Source organism: Somniosus microcephalus, unplaced genomic scaffold (genome assembly GCF_052327205.1).
Source record: "Somniosus microcephalus isolate GS21.2 unplaced genomic scaffold, FLI_Smic_1.0 unresolved_chr3, whole genome shotgun sequence".
NCBI classification, from domain to species: domain Eukaryota; kingdom Metazoa; phylum Chordata; class Chondrichthyes; order Squaliformes; family Somniosidae; genus Somniosus; species Somniosus microcephalus.
The window spans coordinates 49,584,093-49,601,477 of record NW_028225181.1 but is presented as its reverse complement, the minus strand read 5'-3'; the positions used below and the strand labels follow the sequence as shown (position 1 = coordinate 49,601,477).

The following is a 17,385-nucleotide window of genomic DNA, read 5'->3' as shown; positions in this document are numbered from 1 at the left end:
CAGGGCAGGTACAGCATGGGTTAGATACAGCGTAAAGTTCCCTCAACACTGTCCCATCAAACACTCCCAGGGCAGGTACAAGCACGGGTTAGATACAGAGTAAACCTTCCTCTACACTGTCCCATCAAACACTCCCAAGGGCAGGTACAGCACGGGTTAGATACAGAGTAAAGCTCCTCTACACTGTCCCATCAAACACTCCCAGGGCAGGTACAGCACGGGTTAGATACAGAGTAAAGCCTTCCTCTACACTGTCCCATCAAACACTCCCAGGGCAGGTACAGCACGGGTTAGATACAGAGTAAAGCTCCCTCTACACTGTCCCATCAAACACTCCCAGGGCAGGTACAGCACGGGTTAGGATACAGAGTAAAGCTTCCCTCTACACTGTCCCATCAAACACTCCCAGGGCAGGTACAGCACGGGTTAGATACAGAGTAAACCTTCCTCTACACTGTCCCATCAAACACTCCCAGGGCAGGTACAGCACGGGTTAGATACAGAGTAAAGCTCCTCTACACTGTCCCATCAAACACTCCCAGGGCAGGTACAGCACGGTGGTTAGATACAGAGTAAACCTTCCCTCTACACTGTCCCATCAAACACTCCCAGGGCAGGTACAGCACGGGTTAGATACAGAGTAAAGCTTCCTCTACACTGTCCCATCAAACACTCCCAGGGCAGGTACAGCACGGGTTAGATACAGAGTAAACCTTCCTCTACACTGTCCCATCAAACACTCCCAGGGCAGGTACAGCATGGGTTAGATACAGAGTAAAGCTCCTCTACACTGTCCCATCAAACACTCCCAGGGCAGGTACAGCACGGGTTAGATACAGAGTAAAGCTCCCTCTACACTGTCCCATCAAACACTCCCAGGGCAGGCACAGCACGGGTTAGATACAGAGTAAAGCTCCCTCTACACTGTCCCATCAAACACTCCCAGGGCAGGCACAGCACGGGTTAGATACAGAGTAAAGCTCCCTCTACACTGTCCCATCAAACACTCCCAGGGCAGGCACAGCACGGGTTAGATACAGGAGTAAAGCTCCCTCTACACTGTCCCATCAAACACTCCCAGGGCAGGTACAGCACGGGTTAGATACAGAGTAAAGCTCCCTCTACACTGTCCCATCAAACACTCCCAGGCAGGCACAGCACGGGTTAGATACAGAGTAAAGCTCCCTCTACACTGTCCCATCAAACACTCCCAGGGCAGGGTACAGCACGGGTTAGATACAGAGTAAAGCTCCTCTACACTGTCACATCAAACACTCCCAGGGCAGGTACAGCACGGGTTAGATACAGAGTAAAGCTCCTTCTACACTGTCCCATCAAACACTCCCAGGGCAGGTACAGCACGGGTTAGATACAGAGTAAAGCTCCCTCTACACTGTCCATCAAACACTCCCAGGGCAGGTACAGCACGGGTTAGATACAGAGTAAAGCTCCTCTACACTGTCCCATCAAACACTCCCAGGGCAGGTACAGCACAGGTTAGATACAGAGTAAAGCTCCCTCCACACTGTCCCATCAATCACTCCCAGGGCAGGTACAGCACAGGGTTAGATACAGAGTAAAGCTCCCTCTACACTGTCCCATCAAACACTCCCAGGGCAGGTACAGCACGGGTTAGATACAGAGTAAACCTTCCTCTACACTGTCCCATCAAACACTCCCAGGGCAGGTACAGCACGGGTTAGATACAGAGTAAAGCTCCCTCTACACTGTCCCATCAAACACTCCCAGGGCAGGTACAGCACGGGTTAGATACAGAGTAAAGCTTCCTCTACACTGTCCCATCAAACACTCCAAGGGCAGGTACAGCACGGGTTAGATACAGAGTAAAGCTCCTCTACACTGTCCCATCAAACACTCCAGGGCAGTTACAGCACTGGGTTAGATACAGAGTAAAGCTCCCTCTACACTGTCCCATCAAACACTCCCAGGGCAGGTACAGCACGGGTTAGATACAGAGTAAAGCTCCCTCTACACTGTCCCATCAAACACTCCCAGGGCAGGTACAGCATGGGTTAGATACAGAGTAAAGCTTCCCTCTACACTGTCCCATCAAACACTCCCAGGGCAGGTACAGCACGGGTTAGATACAGAGTAAACCTTCCTCTACACTGTCCCATCAAACACTCCCCAGGGCAGGTACAGCACGGGTTAGATACAGAGTAAAGCTCCCTCTACACTGTCCCATCAAACACTCCCAGGGCAGGTACAGCACGGGTTAGATACAGAGTAAAGCCTTCCTCTACACTGTCCCATCAAACACTCCCAGGGCAGGTACAGCACGGGTTAGATACAGAGTAAAGCTCCCTCTACACTGTCCCATCAAACACTCCCAGGGCAGGTACAGCACGGGTTAGATACAGAGTAAACCTTCCTCTACACTGTCCATCAAACACTCCCAGGGCAGGTACAGCACGGGTTAGATACAGAGTAAACCTTCCCTCTACACTGTCCCATCAAACACTCCCAGGGCAGGTACAGCACGGGTTAGATACAGAGTAAAGCTCCCTCTACACTGTCCCATCAAACACTCCCAGGGCAGGTACAGCACGGGTTAGATACAGAGTAAACCTTCCTCTACACTGTCCCATCAAACACTCCCAGGGCAGGTACAGGCACGGGTTAGATACAGAGTAAAGCTCCCTCTACACTGTCCCATCAAACACTCCCAGGGCAGGTACAGCACGGGTTAGATACAGAGTAAAGCTTCCTCTACACTGTCCCATCAAACACTCCCAGGGCAGGTACAGCACGGGGTTAGATACAGGGTAAAGCTCCCTCTACACTGTCCCATCAAACACTCCCAGGGCAGGTTACAGCATGGGTTAGATACAGAGTAAAGCTCCTCTACACTGTCCCATCAAACACTCCCAGGGCAGGTACAGCACGGGTTAGATACAGAGTAAAGCTCCCTCTACACTGTCCCATCAAACACTCCCAGGGCAGGTACAGCACGGGGTTAGATACAGAGTAAAGCTCCCTCTACACTGTCCCATCAAACACTCCCAGGGCAGGTACAGCACGGGTTAGATACAGAGTAAAGCTCCCTCTACACTGTCCCATCAAACACTCCCAGGGCAGGTACAGCATGGGTTAGACACAGAGTAAAGCTCCCTCTACACTGTCCCATCAGACACTCCCAGGGCAGGTACAGCACGGGTTAGATACAGAGTAAAGCTCCCTCTACACTGTCCCATCAAACACTCCCAGGGCAGGTACAGCACGGGTTAGATACAGAGTAAAGCTCCCTCTACACTGTCCCATCAAACACTCCCAGGGCAGGTACAGCACGGGTTAGATACAGAGTAAACCTTCCTCTACACTGTCCCATCAAACACTCCCAGGGCAGGTACAGCACGGGTTAGATACAGAGTAAAGCTCCCTCTACACTGTCCCATCAAACACTCCCAGGGCAGGTACAGCACGGGTTAGATACAGAGTAAAGCTCCCTCTACACTGTCCCATCAAACACTCCCAGGGCAGGTACAGCACGGGTTAGATACAGAGTAAAGCTCCCTCTACACTGTCCCATCAAACACTCCCAGGGCAGGTACAGCACGGGTTAGATACAGAGTAAAGCTCCCTCTACACTGTCCCATCAAACACTCCCAGGGCAGGTACAGCACGGGTTAGATACAGAGTAAAGCTCCCTCTACACTGTCCCATCTAACACTCCCAGGGCAGGTACAGCACGGATTAGATACAGAGTAAAGCTCCCTCTACACTGTCCCATCAAACACTCCCAGGGCAGGTACAGCACGGGTTAGATACAGAGTAAAGCTCCCTCTACACTGTCCCATCAAACACTCCCGGGGCAGGTACAGCACAGGTTAGATACAGAGTAAAGCTCCCTCTACACTGCCCCATCAAACACTCCCAGGGCAGGTACAGCACGGGGTTAGATACAGAGTAAAGCTCCCTCTACACTGTCCCATCAAACACTCCCAGGGCAGGTACAGCACGGGTTAGATACAGAGTAAAGCTCCCTCTACACTGTCCCATCAAACACTCCCAGGGCAGGTACAGCACGGGGTTAGATACAGAGTAAAGCTCCCTCTACACTGTCCCATCAAACACTCCCCGGGCAGGTACAGCATGGGTTAGATACAGAGTAAAGCTCCCTCTACACTGTCCCATCAAACACTCCCAGGGCAGGTACAGCACGGGGTTAGATACAGAGTAAAGCTCCCTCTACACTGTCCCATCAAACTCTCCCAGGGCAGGTACAGCACAGGGTTAGATACAGAGTAAAGCTCCCTCTACACTGTCCCATCAAACACTCCCAGGGCAGGTACAGCACGGGTTAGATACAGAGTAAAGCTCCCTCTACACTGTCCCATCAAACACTCCCAGGGCAGGTACAGCATGGGTTAGATACAGAGTAAAGCTCCCTCTACACTGTCCCATCAAACACTCCCAGGGCAGGTACAGCACGGGGTTAGATACAGAGTAAAGCTCCCTCTACACTGTCCCATCAAACACTCCCAGGGCAGGTACAGCACGGATTAGATACAGAGTAAAGCCCGCAGTAAAATTAAATTAGGAGGGAGAGTTTTACCTTGTAGAGGATCAGCGACGAGAGGAGTGACAAAGTTTGGAGCCTGTGGATAGGCCCCAGTTCCTGACTCTGGAGGATACAGCGGTCCAGTCTGGGTCATTGCAGTCTGGTAACTTGAATTATCTGAGGAAGAGAGAGAGAGAGAAAGACAGAGGGAAAGAGAGAGACAGACAGAGAGACAGAGAGAGAGTGAGAGAGAGACAGAGTGAGAGAGAGAGAGAGACAGAGACAGAGAGAGAGTGAGAGAGAGACAGAGTGAGAGAGAGAGAGACAGACAGAGAAAGAGACAGAGAGAAAGACAGTGAGAGAGAGAGACAGAGAGACAGAGTGAGAGCGAGAGTGAGACAGAGTGAGAGAGAGAGAGAGAGAGAGACAGACAGAGACAGAGAGACAGAGAGAGAGAGAGAGAGACAGAGACAGAGACAGAGAGAGACAGAGAGAGAGAGAGAGACAGACAGAGAGAGACAGAGAGAGAGAGAGAGAGAGACAGAGGCAGAGACAGAGAGAGACAGAGAGAGAGACAGACAGAGAGAGAGAGACAGAGGCAGAGACAGAGAGAGACAGAGACAGAGAGAGAGACAGAGGCAGAGACAGAGAGAGACAGAGACAGAGAGAGAGACAGAGGCAGAGACAGAGAGAGACAGAGACAGAGAGAGAGACAGACAGAGAGAGACAGAGAGAGAGAGAGAGAGACAGAGAGAGAGAGAGACAGAGAAAGAGAGAGTGTGAGACAGAGTGAGAGAGAGAGAGAGAGAGACAGAGAGAGAGAGAGACAGAGAGAGAGAGACAGAGCGAGAGAGACAGAGCGAGAGACAGAGACAGAGAGAGAGAGACATGGAGACAGAGAGAGAGAAAGAGAGAGAGACACATACAGAGAAAGGCAGAGGGAGACATGGAGAGCGAGAGCGAGGAAGAGACATACAGGGACCGAGGGAGAGACACACACATCGAGTGGGTGAGAGAGAGGGAGAGAGAAACAGCGAGTGAGAGAGACAGAGAGAGAGAGAGAGAAAGACAGAGAGAGAGACAGAGAGAGAAATAGAAAGAGAGAGAGAGACAGGGAGAGAAACAGAAACAGAGCAAGAGACAGAGAGACAGACAGAGAGAAAGAGGAGGAGCCAGAGAGACACAGAGAGGGTGAGAGAGAGGGAGAGAGAAACAGCGAGAAAGAGAGTGACAGATTGAGACAGAGAGAGAGAGAGACAGGGAGCGAGAGAGATAGAGAGTGACAGAGTGACAGAGAGAGAGAGACAGAGAGAGAGAGAGAGAGAGTGAGAGAGAGACAGATAGAGAGAGGGAGAGAGAGACACAGAGAGAGAGTGACAGAGAGAGCAAGACAGACAGCGACAGAGAGGGAGAGACAGTGACAGAGAGAGAGACGGAGAGAGATACAGAGGGAGAGGGACAGAGAGAGACAAACAGCGAGAGAGAGAGAGATGGAGAGAGATACAGAGAGAGAGAGACAGAGAGGGAGAGGGAAAAGATGTTGGTGTTAAACCAATTTTCAATGTCAATTTTCAATAGATGTAACCCCACATTTGCACACAAATTCCTCTCTCCATTCACTGTCCTTACAGCGCCACCAGTGGTGACAGTGTGTAATTACACCGTGACGTGCTTACATAGGTAACCTCCATTGTAAATAGCGGTTTAATTAACCCCCTCTTTCACACCCTGTCCCTTTTCATAGATTCATAGAATCTTAGAATAGTACAGCACAGAATGAGACCATTCGGCTCCTCGAGCCTGCTCCGCCATTCAATAAGATCATGGCTGATCATTGACCTCAACTCCACTTTCCTGCACTATCCCCGTATCCTTTGATTCCCTTCATCAATAATCTATCGATCTCTGTCTTGAATATCCTCAACGACTGAGCCTCCACAGCCCTCTGGGGTAGAGAAATCCAAAGATTCACCGCCCTCTGAGTGAAGAAATTTCTCCTCATCTCAGTCCTAAATGGCCGACCCCTTATTCTGAGACTGTGACCCCTGGTTCTAGACTCCCCAGCCAGGGGAAACATCCTCCCCACATCTACCCTGTCAAGCCCTGTCAGAATTTTGTATGTTTCAATGAGAACACCTCTCATTCTTCTCAACGCCAAAGAATGCCGGCCTGATCTGCTCAATCTCTCCTCATTGGACAATCACAGAAACAGAAATCACAGAAACCCCACAGTGCAGATAGAGGCCATTTCGGCCCATCGAGCCTGCACCGACACATCTCCCACCCGATCCCCGTAACCCCACCTATTTAATCCCCCTAACACTAAGGGTCAATTTATCATAGCCAATCAACCTAACCCGCACATCTTTGGACTGTGGGAGGAAACCGGAGCACCCGGAGAAAACCCACGCAAACACGGGGAGAATGTGCAAACTCCACACAGACAGTCACCCGAGGCCAGATTCGAACCCGGGTCCCTGGCGCTGTGAGGCAACAGTGCTAACCACTATGCCACCGTGCTCTCATCCCAGGGATCAATCTGGAATAGAGTCGTAGAATAGTACAGCACAGAAGGAGGCCATTCGGCCCATCGAGTCTGCGCTGGCTCTCTCTCGAAGAGCAATCCAGTCAGTCCCACTCCTCCGCTCTTTCCCCGTATTCCTGCAATTTTTTCTCCTTCCAGTATTTATCCAATTCCCTTTTGAAGGCTGTTATTGAATCTGTTTCCACCGCCCTATCAGGCAGCGCATTCCAAATCCTAACCACTTGTTGCATACAAAAGTTTTTCCTCCTGTCGCCTCTTGTACTTTTGCCAATCATCTTAAATCTGTGTCCGCTGGTTCTCGACCCATCAGCCATTGGAGATAGTTTGGGGGAGAAATTCGGTATCGCCCCGTTTGGGGCGCGATTATCGGCCGTGCGCAAAGTTTAGCGCCTGGCTCTAATTATCGCCTCCAACTGCAAACTTGGCTTCTATCGCCCCTGGAGGTGATTGGGGCGCTAAATCAGGCGCTACACACCTCTCTTAAGGCGCAAAGGCCGAGGAGCGAGGCGCTACCTCAGAGCGCTGGCGGAGCTCAAGTGATGTCAGTCAGCAATAGAACACAGACACACTGTCGCCGGCCAGTTCTTAAAAGAGGAGGGTCGATCTTGCTCTCCATCCACACCCTGCTCATTGCAGCCTTCAATCTGGGCCTGGAGAGACCTGTACATCAAATCTGATGGAAAGAACAATGGAGAGGCCCAGGGAAAGAGCTCAGAGTGCAGCCTCCACAGTCTCTTCTAAATCGATACAAGGAAGGGCAAATCAAAACCAACCTGCAAAGTGCTGCTCAGTCCCCAAAACTCCTTCACACAGCGTTGAATCTCTCCAGAAGTCTCTCTCTCTCCCTCTCAGAATGCGTGGTGCAAAAATGTCGCCGACAAAAAAAGGCAGCAAGTGGCCGCCTTTAAATAGCGCTCGCCCAGTCCCTTCCCGACTGCAAAACGCTCCCCTCAACCTGTCGTTGCTCGCGGCAGGCGGTAAGGCAGGGGGCGCCACTCAATATCCGCTACTGGGATGCTGCGCGCTCGACTGATGTCACGATCTGCGGGCGCAGGAGATCGTGGCGGTAGTGTTTAGCGCTGCCGCAAAATGTCTGGTTAATTTCGTGAGCAGCGCAAACGTCGCCGCGCCCGGGCGCTAGTTGCTTTGCGCCCCATTAGCGCCCGCTTAAGGTGCTAACGGAAGGCACAACGCAACTGAATTTGCCCCTCTTTCTCTTTATTTACTCTGTGTAAACCCTTCATACAAACATAGAAACATAAAAAAATAGGAGCAGGAGTCGGCCCTTTGGCCCCTCGAGCCTGCTCCGCCATTCAATAAGATCCTGGCTGATCTTCTACCTCATCTCCACTTTCCTGCACTATCCCCATATCCCTTGATTCCCTTAATATTCAAAAATCTATCGATCTCTGTCTTGAATATACTCAACGACTGAGCCTCCACAGCCCTCTGGGGTAGAGAATTCCAAAGATTCACCTCCCTCTGAGTGAAGAAATTTCTCCTCATCTCAGTCCTAAATGGCCGACTCCTTATTCTGAGACTGTGATCCCTGGTTCCAGACATCATTTTGAATAGCTCTATCGAATCTCCCCTTAGCCTTCTCTGCTCTAAGGAGAACAACCCCAGCTTCTCCAGTCTCGCCACAGAACTGAAGTCCCTCATCCCTGGTACCATTCTGGTCAATCTCCCCCTTAGCCTTCTCTGCTCTAAGGAGAACAACCCCAGCTTCTCCAGTCTCTCCACGTAACTGAAGTCCCTCATCCCTGGTACCATTCTGGTCAATCTCCCCCTTAGCCTTCTCTGCTCTAAGGAGAACAACCCCAGCTTCTCCAGTCTCTCCCCATAACTGAAGTCCCTCATCCTTGGTACTATTCTGGTCAATCTCCCCCTTAATCTTCTCTGCTCTAAGGAGAACAACCCCAGCTTCTCCAGTCTCTCCACGTAACTGAAGCCCCTCATCCCTGGTACCATTCTGGTCAATCTCCCCCTTAGCCTTCTCTGCTCTAAGGAGAACAATCCCAGCTTCTCCAGTCTCTCCACAGAACTGAAGTCCCTCATCCCTGGTACCATTCTGGTCAATCTCCCCCTTAACCTTCTCTGCTCTAAGGAGAACAACCCCAGCTTCTCCAGTCTCTACACATAACTGAAGTCCCTCATCCCTGGTACCATTCTGGTCAATCTCCCCCTTAACCTTCTCTGCTCTAAGGAGAACAACCCCAGCTTCTCCAGTCTCTACACATAACTGAAGTCCCTCGTCCCTGGTACCACTCTGGTCAATCTCCCCTTAACCTTCTCTGCTCTAAGGAGAACAATCCCCGCTTCTCCAGTCTCTCCACAGAACTGAAGTCCCTCATCCCTGGTACCATTCTGGTCAATCTCCCCTTAACCTTCTCTGCTCTAAGGAGAACAACCCCAGCTTCTCCAGTCTCTCCATGTAACTGAAGTCCCTCATCCCTGGTACCATTCTGGTCAATCTCCCCTTAACCTTCTCTGCTCTAAGGAGAACAACCCCAGCTTCTCCAGTCTCTCCACAGAACTGAAGCCCCTCATCCCTGGTACCATTCTAGAAAATCTCTTCTGTACCCTCTCCAAAGCCTTCTAACCCTCACTGTGAACCCCCCTCGCTCTCACCCTGTCCCATTTAACCCTTACTATAAACCCCTCGCAGCCGCTCCCGATCACTCATAGAAGTATAGAGTCATAACGGCACAGAAGGAGGCCATTCGGCCCATCGAGTCCGTGCCGGCTCTCTGTAGAGCAATCCAGTCAGTCCCATTCCCCGCTCTATCCCCGGAGCCCTGCAAGTTTATTTCCCTCAAGTGCCTATCCAGTCTCCTGTTGAAAACATTGAGTGTCTCCGCTTCCAACACTTCCGTCGGCAGCGAGTTCCAGGTCCTCACCACTCGCTGCGTAAAACAGTTTTTCCTCACATCCCCCCCTGTATCTCTTGCCCAAAACCTTAAATCTGTGTCCACTAGTCCTCGTACCATCAACTAGTGGGAACAGCCTTTCCCCATCTAGTCTATCCAAACCTGTCATAATCTTGTACACCTCGATCAAATCACCCCTCAACCTCCTTTGCCCAAATGAAAACAAATCCAGCTTCTCCAACCTGTCCTTGTAACTAAGATCCCCCATCCCCGGAACCATTCTGGTAAATCTCCTCTGCACCCTCTCAAGGGCCTTCACATCCTTCCTAAAGTGTGGTGACCAGAACTGGACGCAATACTCCAGTTGTGGCCTAACCAGCGCTTTATAAAGGTTAAGCATAACTTCTCTACTTTTGTACTCAATACCTCTATTTACGAAGCCCAAGATCCCATATGCTTTGCTAACCACTCTCTCAATATGTCCCGCCACCTTCAGGGACCTATGCACATTAACTCCCAGGTCCCTCTGTCCCTGCACACTCTTTAAAACTGTGCCATTAACTGTATATCGCCTCTCCCTGTTCCTTCTGCCACTTGTCTGCCCATTCTGCTAGCCTTTCTATGTCCTGTTGCAGTCGATTGGTATCATCACCACTCCTTGTACCTGTAGTGTTTTTCGGGCCTCTGTTTCCTGGGCGTGCTGGAGCCTGGGTCCGAATTAGCCCGTTCTGCTCGAATATGTGGTTGAGCGATGTGCAGAGATCCTTGAACTGAGCGTGGTTGAGGAACCTGGAGTCACAGTTCACTGGCTGCAGGTTCACCGCCAGTCCTGCAGGGGAAAGAGAGCGGAAATCCTCGTTAAGAGCCGCACACACAGAGCAGGAAAGGCTCAGGCTCCAATCCCGGCCTGTGCTGAGTTAGCCTGATCTCACACCTGGTGTGGTTACTGAGCCCCACCCACACACAGCGCAGGAAAGGCCCAGGCTCCGTCCCCGGCCTGTGCTGAGTTAGCCTGATCTCACACCCAGTGTGGTTACTGAGCCCCACCCACACACAGAGCAGGAAAGGCCCAGGCTCCGTCCCCGGCCTGTGCTGAGTTAGCCTGATCTCACACCCGGTGTGGGACTGAGCCCCACACACGGAGCAGGAAAGGCCCAGGCTCCGTCCCCGGCCTGTGCTGAGTTAGCCTGATCTCACACCCGGTGTGGGACTGAGCCCCACACACGGAGCAGGAAAGGCCCAGGCTCCGTCCCCGGCCTGTGCTGAGATAGCCTGATCTCACTCCCGGTGTGGGACTGAGCCCCACACACACAGAGCAGGAAAGGCCCAGGCTCCGTCCCCGGCCTGTGCTGAGATAGCCTGATCTCACTCCCGGTGTGGGACTGAGCCCCACCCACACACAGAGCAGGAAAGGCCCAGGCTCCGTCCCCGGCCTGTGCTGAGTTAGCCTGATCTCACTCCCGGTGTGGTACTGAGCCCCACACACACAGAGCAGGAAAGGCCCAGGCTCCGTCCCCAGCCTGTGCTGAGTTAGCCTGATCTCACACCCAGTGTGGTTACTGAGCCCCACCCACACACAGAGCAGGAAAGGCCCAGGCTCCGTCCCCGGCCTGTGCTGAGTTAGTCTGATCTCACACCCGGTGTGGTACTGAGCCCCACACACAGAGCAGGAAAGGCCCAGGCTCCATCCCCGGCCTGTGCTGAGTTAGTCTGATCTCAGCCAGTGTGGTACTGAGCCCCACACACAGAGCAGGAAAGGCCCAGGCTCCGTCCCCGGCCTGTGCTGAGTTAGTCTGATCTCAGCCAGTGTGGTACTGAGCTGCACACAAACACACAGGAACAGAAGAAATAGGAGCAGGAGTCGGCCATACGGCCCCTCGAGCCTGCTCCGCCATTCAATAAGATCATGGCTGATCTTCGACCTCAATTCCACTTTCCCACCCGATCTCCACATCCCTGGATTCCCCTAGAGTCCAGAAATCTATCGATCTCAGCCTTGAATATACTCCAAGGCTCAGCCAAAGATTCACAACCCTCTGAGTGAAGAAATTCCTCCTCATCTCAGTCTTAAATGGCCGACCCCTTATCCTGAGACTATGCCCCCTAGTTCTAGACACTCCAGCCAGGGGGAAACAACCTCTCAGCATCTACCCTGTCAATCCCCTTCAGAATCTTGTATGTTTCAATGAGATCACCTCTCATTCTTCTAAACTCCAGAGAGTATCGGCCCATTCTACACAATCTCTCATCATAGGACAGCCATCTCATCCCAGGAATCAATCTAGTGAACCTTCGTTGCACCGCCTCCAAGGCAAGTATATCTTTCCTTAGATAAGGAGACATAGAGCAGGATAGGCCCAGGCTGCATTCCGGCCTGTGCTGAGGATGCAGAATCCCAGATTAGGCAGTGGCTACTGGGTGGGGAGGGGGAGGAGAAATTGGCCAAGGTTCATAGGAACATAAGACATAGGAGCCAGGAGTCGGCCATTTGGCCCCTCGAGCCTGCTCCGCCATTCAATAAGATCATGGCTGATCTGATCTTGGCCTCAAACTTAACTGGACCAGCCACATAAATACTGTGGCAACAAGAGCAGGTCAGAGGCTGGGTATTCTGTGGCGAGTGTCTCACCTCCTGACTCCCCAAAGGCCTTTCCACCATCTACAAGGCACAAGTCAGGAGTCTGATGGAACACTCTCCACTTGCCTGGATGAGTGCCGCTCCAACAACACTCAAGAAGCTCGACACCTTCCAGGACATAGCAGCCACTTGATTGGCACCCCATCCACCACCTTAAACATTCACTCCCTCCACCACCGGCGCACCGTGACTGCAGTGTGTACCATCTACAAGATACACTGCAGCAACTCGCCAAGGCTTCTTCGGCAGCACCTCCCAAACCCGCGACCTCTTCCACCGAGAAGGACAAGGGCAGCAGGCGCATGGGAACACCACCACCTCCAAGTTCCCCTCCAAGTCACACACCAGCCAGACTTTGAAGTATATCGGCCGATCCTTCATCGTCGCTGGGTCAAAATCCTGGAACTCCCTCCCTAACAGCACTGTGGGAGTATCTTCACCACACGGACTGCAGCGGTTCAAGGAGGCAGCTCACCACCACCTTCTCCAGGGGCAATTAGGGATGGCCAATAAATGCTGGGCCTTACCCAGCGACGCCCACATCCCATAAACAAGTTTAAAAAAACTCCACTTTCCTGCCCGCTACCCATAACCCTTCACTCCCCAATAGTTCAAAAATCTGTCTATCTCCACCTTAAATATATTCAATGACCCAGCCTCCACAGCTCTCTGAGGAAGAGAATTCCACAGATTCATGACCCCCTTGAGAGAAGAAATTCCTCCTCATTTCCGATTTAAATGGGTGACCCCTTTATTCGGAAATTACTCCCCCTGGTTCTAGATTCCCCTACGAGGGGAAACATCCTCTCTGCATCTACCCTGTTGAGCCCCCTTCAGAATCTTATATGTTTCAATAGGATCCCCTCTCATTCTTCTAAACTCCAATGAGTATAGGCCCAACCTGCTCAACCTTTCCTCATAAGACAGACAACCCCTTCATCCCAGGAATCAACCTAGTTCTTCTTAGGCAGTCCCTCGGAACCGAGGATGACTTGCTTCCACATTAAAACTGAGTTCTCAGGTGAGTGATGAGTCCAATGTGGGACCTACAGTCTCTGTCACAGGTGGGGCAGACGGTGGTTGAAGGGGGGGGTGGGTGGGGTGCTTGGGTTGACGTGCGCTCCTTGCGCTGCCTGCGCTTGGTTTCCGCTTGCTCCCGGTGAAGAGACTCGAGGTGTTCGGCACCTTCCCGGATACTTCTCCTCCACTTTGTGCGGTCTTGGGGCCAGGGATTCCCAGGTGTCGGTAGGGATGTTACACTTTTTCAAGGAGGCTTTGAGGGTGTCCTTGAAGCGTTTCCTCTGCCCACCTGGGGCTCTCTTGCCGTGTCAGAGCTCCGAGTAGAGCGCTTGTTTTGGGAGTCTCGTATCGGGCATGTGGACGGTGTGACCCATCCATCGGAGCTGATCGAGCGTGGTCAAAGCTTCGATGCTGGGAATGTTGGCCTGAGCGAGAACACTGACGTTGGTGCGCCTATCCTGCCAATGGATTTGCAGGATCTTGCGGAGGCAGCATTGGTGGTACCTCTCCAGTGCTTCGAGGTGCCTGCTGTACATGGTCCATGTCTCTGAGGCATACAGCAGGGCGGGTATCACTGCTGCTCTGTAGACCATGAGCTTGGTGCCGGGTTTGTGGTCCTGGTCTTCAAACATTCTCTTCCTCAGGTGACCGAAGGCTGCACTGGCACACTGAAGGCGGTGTTGGACTTCGTCATCGACGTCTGCCCTTGTTGACAGTGGGCTCCTGAGGTATGGAAAGTGGTCCACGTTGTCCAAGGCCTTGTCATGGATTTTGATAATCGGGGGCAGGACTGTGTGGCGGGGGGCAGGTTGGTAGAGGACCAACCTCTCAGGAATCAACCTCGTGAACCTTCTCTGAACTGCCTCCAATGCAAGCATATCCCTCCTTAAATAAGGAGACCAAAACTGTACGCAGTACTCCAGGTGTGGTCTCACCAACGCCCTGTACAGTTGTAACAGGACTTCCCTACTTTTATACTCCATTCCCTTTGCAATAAAGGCCAACATTCCATTTGCTTTCAATTTCCACCCTTCTCTCACTTTCACATGGTCCATGGAAAGGGAAATGGTGTTTGACAAACCTCCTGGAGCTTTTTGAGGATGTAACTGGTAGAATAGATAAGGGAGAACCAGTGGATGTGGTGTATTTGGATTTTCAGAAGGCCTTTGATAAAGTCCCACATAAGAGATTAGTGTGCAAAATGAAAGCACATGGGATTGGGGGTAATATACTGGCATGGATTGAAAATTGGTTAACAGGAAACAGAGAGTAGGAATAAATGGGTCTTTTTCGGGGAGGCAGGCAGTGACTAGTGGGGTACGGCAGGGATCAGTGCTTGGGCCCCAGCTATTCACAATATATATCAATGATTTGGATGAGGGAACCAAATGTAATAATTCCTAACGACACGAAAGTAGGTGGGGTTGTGAGTTGTGAGGAGGATGCAAAGAGGCTTCAAGGTGATTTAGACAAGTTGAGTGAGCGGGCAAATACATGGCAGATTCAGTATAACGTGGATAAATGTGAAGTTATCCACTTCGGTAGGAAAAACAGAAAGGTAGAGTATTACTTAAATGGTGATAGATTGGGAAATGTTGATGTACAAAGGGACCTGGGTGTCCTTGTACACCAGTCACTGAAAGCAAACATGCAGGTGCAGCAAGCAGTTAGGAAGGCAAATGGTAGGTTGGTCTTCATTGCAAGAGAATTTGAGTACAGGAGCAAGGATGTCTTACTACAGTTGTACAGGGCCTTGGTGAGACCACACCTGGAGTACTGTCTGCAGTTTTGGTCTCTTTATCTAAGAAAGGATATACTTGCCGTAGAGAGAGTGCAGCGAAGGTTCACCAGACTGATTCCTGGGATGGCAGGACTGTCGTATGAGGAGAGATTGGGTCGACTAGGCCTGTATTCACTAGAGTTTAGAAGAATGAGAGGGGATCTCATTGAAACGTATTAAATTCTGACAGGGCTCGACAGACTGGATGGAGGGAGGATGTTTCCCCTGGCTGGGGGGTCTAGAACGAGGGGTCACAGTCTCAGGATACAGGGTAGGACATTTAGGACTGAGATGAGGAGAAATTTCCTCAGGTGGTGAACCTGTGGAATTCTCTACCACAGAAGGCTGTGGAGGCCAAGTCACTGAATATATTGAAGAAGGAGATAGATAGATTTCTAGACATAAAAGGCATCAAGGGGTATGGGGAGAGAGCGGGAATGTGGTATTGAGATAGAGGATCAACCATGATCATATTGAATGGTGGAGCAGGCTCGAAGGGCCGAATGGCCTACTCCTGCTCCTATTTTTCTTTGTTTTCTATGTTTCTATCTCCGACTCTTCCCTTCCGTTTCGCGATTTCTCCGTCTCCATCTCTGGGGATAGGCTATTGACAAACATTCACTACAAGCCCACTGACTCCCACAGCTACCTGGACTACACTTCCTCCCACCCCGATTCCTGCAAGGACTCTATTCCATTCTCCCAGTTTCTCCGTCTCCGCCGCATCTGCTCTGACGATGCCACCTTCCATACTAGTGCTTCCGATATGTCTTCCTTTTTCCTCAACCGAGAATTCCCCTCTACTGTGGTTGACACGGCCCTCGACCGTGTCCGTTCCATTTCCCACACTTCTGCCCTCACCCCTGCCCCTCCCTCCCAGAACCACGATAGGGTTCCCCTTGTCCTCACCTTTCACCCCACCAGCCTCCACAGTCGACGGATCATCCTCCGCCATTTCCGCCACCTCCATCGTGATCCCACCATCAAACACATCTTCCCCTCCCCTCCCCTTTCAGCATTCCGAAGAGACCACTCCCTCCGCGACACCCTGGTCCACTCCTCAATCACCCCCAACAGCCCTTCCCCTTCGCCCGGCACCGTCCCGTGCAAGCGCAGGAGATGCAACACATGCCCTTTTACCTCCTCCCTTCCCACTGTCCAGGGTCCCAAACACCCCTTCCAGGTGAAACAACGATTTACTTGTACTTCTCGCAATCTAGTATACTGTATTCGCTGCTCACGATGCGGTCTCCTCTACATTGGGGAGACCAAACGCAGATTGGGCGACCGCTTTGCGGAACACCTCCGTTCAGTCCGTAAGGGTGACCCCGAGCTTCCGGTCGCCTGTCACTTTAATTCACCGCTTCACTCCCACTCTGATCTCTCCGTCCTCGGCCTCTTGCATTGTTCCACAGAAGCTCAGCGTAAGCTCGAGGAACAGCACCTCATCTTCCGATTAGACACTTTACAGTCTTCTGGACTCAACATCGAGTTCAACAATTTCAGACCATAACCTCGGCCCCTATCTTTTTGTTCCATTATTTTTTTTTCTCTCTCCCTCATGGCAGCTATCGATCATTCCGCCATTGCCATTTACACTTCATCTAGAGCCATTCTTTGTTTCTTAACTTGTCCCGTTACCATCTCCTCTCGCCTTGCCCCATCATCCCTGTTGTCTCTGAATCTCTCCTGTCTTCCATCCTATCACAGGCCTTCCCTTTTGTTCTTTCCTCCCCTCCCCCCTTTCCCTGCCCCATCACACTTGCTTAAAAACCTGTTCCATCGCCAGCTTTTTTCCAGTTCTGACGAAGGGTCATCGACCTGAAATGTTAACTCTGTTTCTCTCTCTACAGATGCTGCCCTGACCTGCTGAGTATTTCCAGCATTTTCTGTTTATATTCCATTTACTTTCCTAATTACTTGCTGATGCACTATCAACAACACCAAAGACGACGAGTTGAACTTATACGAAGTAGGCTTTTATTGACTAAGAACTGGAGCATGCCTCTG

At 51.5% G+C, this 17,385-nt stretch overlaps 1 protein-coding gene across 4 annotated transcripts in view; it reads right to left on the bottom strand.

The window, feature by feature from the left end:
- LOC147091418 (forkhead box protein J2-like) overlaps positions 1 to 17,385 on the bottom strand; it is a 168,968-nt gene that overhangs the window by 17,114 nt on the left and 134,469 nt on the right. For all 4 annotated transcript variants that reach the window (XM_085976772.1, XM_085976773.1, XM_085976774.1 and 1 more), the window contains 2 exons: positions 10,602 to 10,766; positions 4,577 to 4,699 (listed from right to left, as the gene is read on the bottom strand). In XM_085976772.1, the coding sequence (XP_085832898.1) occupies positions 4,577 to 4,699; positions 10,602 to 10,766 (288 nt within the window). The remainder of the gene's footprint in view (positions 1 to 4,576; positions 4,700 to 10,601; positions 10,767 to 17,385) is intronic.